We start from the raw sequence: 7,146 nt of genomic DNA, 5'->3' as shown, positions 1-7,146 counted from the left end.
TATCATTTATCTATGTTGAGATCTATTTTACAGTATATGTAGAAATATGTTAACAGTGGTTAGTTGAGTACTGCAAATGTGCATAATCAATTTCTTCTTTATATATTTTTGTGTTTGCTAATTTCAGATGCAAACAAAACTGTGTTTTATAGTAGAAAATGGAGCTTTTGATGAAAGGAACAGGTATCAGTAAAAATAAGTTAATATCGGCAAAAATAGCAGAAGAAACCATAAATCAATATGAGATCATGTAAATTACCCACTTATTTCCCCAAATATTACAAACTAAATTACTTACTAAATTGCAAATTAAGAAAAAATCATAACACATATATGGCATAGTGTTAATGTATAAAGTAGTCACAAAATTGGTAAGAAAAACTGTGACATGAACAAATAAGGAGAAAACAATGAACAATTCCCAAAGTGTGTATGCTGTTGGTTAATCCTGTAATAGTGCTTAATTACACTAGTAATCAAATATATGTGAAGTAAAGATATTTTTGCAATCAAGGTAATGACATTAAAAATAATAACCTGCTTGATTTCCAGACTGGAATAAGATGGATATTTTTTCACTATTAACATATAGGTTTACTACTTCTACAGAGCAATTTATCAGTTCTGCAAGGAATTTATCAAATTTCTCCCCATTGGAATTTTCCTTAAAAATAATTTACATATTACTCTCTCTATATTCTAGTCATACTGGACCTTTAGTTTCTGGAATACCCTGTACTCCTTCTTGCTTCAAGACCTCGACATGATGCTTTCCCACCCCAAATTTCTCCTCCTTTGTCCACCTTACTCCTACACATTATTTAGATATCAAATTAAACCATTAACCTCTGTGACATCTTGTCCATTCCCATGACCAGGTGAGGTCAGCATCCTATAGTTTTTCTCTCCCAATATCATAAATATAATTGTTTAAGTTAGCTAGCTATTAATTTGTTTTCCATTAGAATATATTTTCCATTATATTGATGTCTTGTTCACTACTCTATCCTCAATACCTAGCCAAGTTAGCATTCAAATAGTATTCATGTGAATGAATAGTATTCATGCTCTATAATACTCATATTATGTTTATTTCTAACAGTGGAAAACTGAAGACAATTTAAATGCAAATGATATGATAAACATTAAGTATATTATTGTATATTTGCAAGGGGAGTTATGTACCCCTTAAAACGATTAGTATAAATAATTTTGGAAAACATGGGAAAGTGAATAAATTCTACATTATCAACATAATCCATATGGAGAACATAGTTCTTTATACAATATAATTTCCAATAAGCCAATATATTGGGTTGAAATAGGCAGCGGCATTAGGTTTTTTTTCCCCTGTTATCTCTTTATCTGTACATTCTAAACACAATAGTTTAAAAATATGAAAATATTTATTTGGAAACCTGACATAGAAAATGAATTAGGTCCTTATATTTGGAAATATTCCACTCATTAGGCCGTAAGTATGAGATCAAGGCACTTTTGGAAGTTGCCAAAATAAGTCACTGAGTTTATAACCTGAGTTGGACATAAAATTTCACTTTAAAACTCAAAATTTGAAACATGTCTGTGAATGCAAGTTTGTGTAGATGAATGTGTGTGTGTGTGCATGTGTGTGTGTGTGTATGAAGCTCTAAGACAGAACATTTCATATTTCACACAGATTCTATTCTGTGTTCATCTTGTGTCCTTTGGTCAGGGACTGTGTTGAATCTTGCAGCCTTTGGATCTATGCTTCTAGAAAAATCTTTACTCAACTTTAATTGGTTCATAATCTGCCTTATCTCAAATCACTGATTTTGAAGAGTATATTTATTTCGTCAGTGTTTTGATCCCATATCCCTTAACTAGACTCTTGTTTCACTAGCTATATTTCACAGAACTACATCTATTACTCTGACTACTTGCTACACGTCAAACATACACCAGTAAAAGAGGATGTTAGAATTTAAAAAATGAAAAAATAACTCTTTAAATAATTAAAATAGCATACTGAAAAGAAGCACCACCATCCGTCCTCACTTCCATGTTCTAAATGTCAAGATTGATCTAATTTTCTTTCTTTCTTTCTTTCTTTTTTCTTTGGGTTTTCTTGGAGAATGGGTGTCCTTGCTTCAGAAAAGTCAGGTAAAGCACAACAAGAAGTCTTAGTTTAGAGCTTATTCTCACTGTTAAATCTTTACAGTGAATAGTCTCCAGGCTGATGGTTTTCCTCTAGGAAGTTTGTAGGAAGAAGTTGCAGGGTGGGGAAGCTGACTAAGACACTGAGTTTGCATGTGAGATTAAAATTTCCTCAAAGACGAGATTCCCTGAAACGTAATCAAAACAATTATGGAAGATTTCAGTGATCTTTAATGACACAGTTAATAAAACAAAGCAAGAATGCAGTGCAGAAACAGATCTTCAAGGATTTATTCACTGGATTCTTTTCATGGAACATCCATATCTCCCCAAGGTGTCTATGTGGCTCTGAGATTTTTCGTTTTCTCACAGCACTTCAATTGCTGTAGTACCCTCAAAGAGGCTTGCTTTAGCTTGCTGTTTCCTAGAATTAAGATAAATGAGTGACCCCAGGGATAGATGGCTGTGGTTGTCATTCCAAACATAAGCAACAGTTTGTTTTCTGGCACAGTAAAATATGATATTTCTATGGCTGTGCCTATAAAATACAAGATAAAGAGGATGATAAAAGATATTAAAACTTTCATTGCCTTCACATGAGCTTCAGTGATGGAGTCTCTCAGTCCTGTCACATTCGATTGCATCTGCCTGTTGTGTCTCCAAAGGGAAATGATCAGCAAAACACTTGTAATTAGGGATAGAGTAAAGAAGAAAATGACTCCCAGATTTAGCAAAATCTGTTTAATAAAGTATTCACGTTTATACATGTTGAGACGCCAGACTGTGCCATTCTTCATTTTAAGATCATTAAGAATCTTCGCAATATATGCAAAATTAAGTAAGCATGAAATAAGTAAGAATCCCATCAGAAGGGGAAGAATCCTATTTGTTCTACTCTTCAACCAGAGAAATATGTAGTTGGAAAAATTTGCTATCTTCAGGAAATAGAAGATGCTGAGGCTGGTGGTAAACCATATACTTGATTGATTACTAATTACCCAAAAGTAACTAATACATTCAATTAGCTTACCAGAGGCATATATATCTGGAGAGAATATCTGTATGAATCCATCTGTAATTATTATCCATATCAGAAAAATTCTAGAAATAGCTAAGCCGGTGAGAATAAAGCCAATTGTAGATAACTTATTCTTGGCACAGTCAATGCAGTTTACAAGTCCAATAAATCCATTCCCTAAAACCCCAAATGCTGACTCACTAATTACAACAAAAATGAGGATGCCTTCCACTACACTTAGCATATTTGCTAATTCTTAATATTGCTTCTGTTACGTCTATCTTAGATTACCTGCTGCAGAACAAGGCATATATTGGCTGCTTGATGGAAGCATGACTTTCTTCTCATTTGTTATATAAAGACTTGAAATTGCCCCAGTAATGGCTTATGATGGAATTAGAAATTTCTTAATGAAGACCTTTCCAAATCTATCTATAAAACGTAGCTGGTCTTAGAGAATGTATGTTCAGACTGAATGCCTATCTATAATTTGTTAAAATGCAAATGAAAATTTGTGTTTCATGGATTTTACATGTCCTCCTGAGACTACTTTACATTTAATAAATTGAATTGTAGAGAAGGAGTACCAAACATATACCTGTAGAATGTAATGCAAAACAGAAACAAAATACTTGACTTTATCTTTTAAAATATCAAATCATTATTTGTCATTTATAATCAATTTATATTTGTAAAGAAAATACTATGTAGAAGTGGAAAACAAATTTAGCCATTGTAGATACCTACTCTAAATGATCAATTTAATTTTCAATTAAAATTTAAGCTCAACTCTGGGTATGACAAGTTTCACAAATGTATCACAAAACTGTTGCTGTTGTTTTACACTTATGGTTATTACACCCTTGAATGCAGAAGATTATGTTGACTACCCTTGACATGAAAGGCTCTTAGGAATAATCTCTTCATTTAACACATTACTGTTTGCTGGCACCCATTCATTTATCCAACAAGTATTTACTGAATATCTAGATACAACAAACTCTCTCTTGATCTTTGAGGGAATATAGTGGTAGACAGAATCTCAAAGCTTGTGTGACTTATGGAGTGTATATTCTAATGAGGGAGGCAGGAAACAAGTAAATCAACATACTGATCTAAGAATTAAAAGTGAAATTAAAAGTGAAATCTACCATTTATTGAGCTTTTATTATATTCCTAGCACTATGTTAAGTATCTTAAGGTCATTTTTTTCTCATCTTAATTTCACAAGCCTTCAGTCCTTTAAAAGAGGGGCTATTTTTTGTATTTACATTAAAAATGAATAAACTGAGCTTTGGAGAAAAAAAGACCTTCTCTCATTTATCCTGGCATGACTACCATAAATAAAATTGCACAATGATTTCAAAATAAAGTTAAATTAAGCATAGGAATAGATTACAAATGATATAAAATCAAAACAAACCAATCAAAAGCAAGTAGAAAACTTAAATTCTCATGGACTGTGCATATTGAAATTGACAGATAAGAATAGGTGTAGATAAATTAGCTAATGTATACACTGTTTACAAAACACAAGATGAAATTTCAGAGAAGAGCAGCAAGAGACTGTCAGAAAGAAATGGGAACATCTGGGGAAAAAACTTCTAGAAATGGAGAATATAATTATATAAAATGTAAATGAACTAAATACTCCAAGTAAAAATTAATATTAACAAAGAAGAATTTAAAACTCTGACCATATACTGCTTACAAGAAACACAATATAATATATAAGAAGAAAGCTTTAAAGTAAAATTATGGAAAAATAAGCCATGCAAACGTTATCCAAAATAAATCTGGCATAGTTATATTAATATTACATAAAGCAGGCTTTAAGGTAGGAACCAGCATTAGAGAATAAATGGGGAGTGTACTTTATAGTGATAAAAATGCTCAAATCTACAGAAAGATAGGGTAATCTCAAAAATTTATGAACCAAATAAACTACCAAACATTTATAGAAAAGGAAAAATAAGACAAATCTATAATCATCATGAAACACTGTAAAATATATAACTCAATAGCTTAGCCTAGAAACATACCAAAAATCGATAGATGGAAAATATATGAAAAAACAATTGACAAACTTGTGTTCAACAGTAAAATAACTCATATTCTTTTCATGTGCACATAGACTTTTTTTTTTTTTATCAAGAGTGATCATATGTGAATCCAAAAGAATATCTCACAAGTGTTGAATGTTCTCTGAATTCAAAGGAATAAAATTAAGTTCAATAATAAACAGATAACTAGAGAAAGAAACAATTTACTAAGACAAAAAAATTCTACATACTCAAGTCAAAGAAGAAATAACAAAAATTAGAAAAATATTTTTAACTAAATAATACAGGTTGTGTATACCTTATTTGAAATGTGTGAGACCAGAGCACTTTGGATTTTGGATTTTTGTTTCTTTTTTTAAAATTTTGAAATATTCACATCATACTGATTAAGCATCTCTAATTCAAATATTTGAAATCCAAAATGTGCCAATGAGCGTATCCTTTGAGTGTCATGACAGAGCTCAAAGAGTTTCAGATTCTGGAGCATTTCAAGTTTCAGATTTTTGGATTAGGGATACTCAACCTGTAATAAAGAAATGACTTATTGAAATTTACATAATCCAATTAAAGCCATTCTTTGAAGGAAGTTTGTAGCCTTGAATGCATCTTTTAGAAAGGAAGAAAGGCTAAAATTGTTTTCATCTCTAGAAGCTAGAAAATCAAGAGTGAAAGAAAATTGAAGTCAAGAAATTATAGTAACAGCAGAAATCACTAAAATAAAAGAATTCAGTACAGTAATATACTAATGTTGGTCAAAAGAAAATAAAAATTATTACAGTCCTTAGAGATAACAAAAATACAGCCTGGGTGTGGTAGCTAATGCCTGTAATTTCAGCAGTTTGGGAGACCCAGGTGGGAGAATCACTTGAGCCCAGGAGTTTGAGACCAGTCTGGGAAACATAGTAACACCTTATCTCTACTAAAAAATAAATATAAAAATAAATAATTTATCAGGTCATGGTGGGGTGTGCCTGTAAGGGAGGCCAAAGTGTGAGCATCACTTGAGCCCAGGAGTTTGAGCTTGTAGTGAGCTATAATTGGGCCACTGCACTCCAGCCTGGGTGACAGAGTGAGACCTCATCTCTCTCTCTCTCTCTACATATATATACACATACAAACATATACATATATATATTGTATAATGTTATATAATGTACAGTTACATATCCTTGTGTATAATCTTTCATGATAACACAATACTGTGAACAGCTTTATACAAAATTTCATCAAGAACACTTATAAGACAATTACAGGCTAATATAGCCAGAATGTAGATGCAAAAATTCCAAACAAAATGTTAACAAAATAGAATCCAGCGATATATAAAAGAATAATTCATTATAACAAATGAAGTTTTAAAAGCTAATCGTGAGATTAAAATGAAATAATTAAAGATATAGTCAATTAACACAAAAGAAAGCCAGAAAAAGGACAGGGGGCCAAAAATAAGTGAGATAAATGAAAAACATAGAGCAAAATGCAAGACTGATAGCCAACCATACTGATAATTGCATTAAATATGACTTGACTAAACACTCTAATTAAAAGATAGAGATCATCAGAATGAAAAAACAAAAGCACAGTTAAATGTTACGGTTGGAAGATAAAACATTAAACATAAAGGCACAGATAGATTGGATGTAAAGGGATAGAAAAAGCTATACTATGGAATTTGTAACCATAAAAAGCAGGACTAGTTCTATTCTCAAAGTGGCCATATTATCAAGACAAGTAGTAGAAAAATAGAGGGATGTTGTATAATGATAAAATGTTCAATTTATCAAAAATACTTAATAATCCTGAAGGTGTATCAGACTAACAATTGTGACTCAAAATAAATAAAGCAAAATCAACAGAATTAAAGCAAGTGATAGGCATAGCAAAGATTTAAAAACCCCTTTTCTGTGATCTGCGTGTGTTTCCTCCACA

General features: G+C 31.5%; 1 protein-coding gene across 1 annotated transcript; it reads right to left on the bottom strand.

The window, feature by feature from the left end:
- Window positions 1-2,347: 2,347 nt before the first annotated feature.
- Window positions 2,348-3,479, bottom strand: TAS2R10 (taste 2 receptor member 10). The gene has a single exon (XM_010371397.1). It carries the CDS (start codon window positions 3,396-3,398, stop codon window positions 2,475-2,477), a length of 924 nt encoding a protein of 307 aa, XP_010369699.1. The 5' UTR covers window positions 3,399-3,479; the 3' UTR covers window positions 2,348-2,474.
- Between the last annotated feature and the right edge of the window lie 3,667 nt (window positions 3,480-7,146).

The sequence above is a fragment of the Rhinopithecus roxellana genome, chromosome 10, assembly GCF_007565055.1.
Source record: "Rhinopithecus roxellana isolate Shanxi Qingling chromosome 10, ASM756505v1, whole genome shotgun sequence".
NCBI lineage: Eukaryota > Metazoa > Chordata > Mammalia > Primates > Cercopithecidae > Rhinopithecus > Rhinopithecus roxellana.
This window is presented reverse-complemented; position numbering and strand designations above follow the sequence as displayed.

What these genes read in the sequence shown, in the direction of transcription:
- TAS2R10 (XM_010371397.1), bottom strand. Translation starts at nt 3,398, where the DNA reads ATGCTAAGTGTAGTGGAAGGCATCCTCATTTTTGTTGTAATTAGTGAG.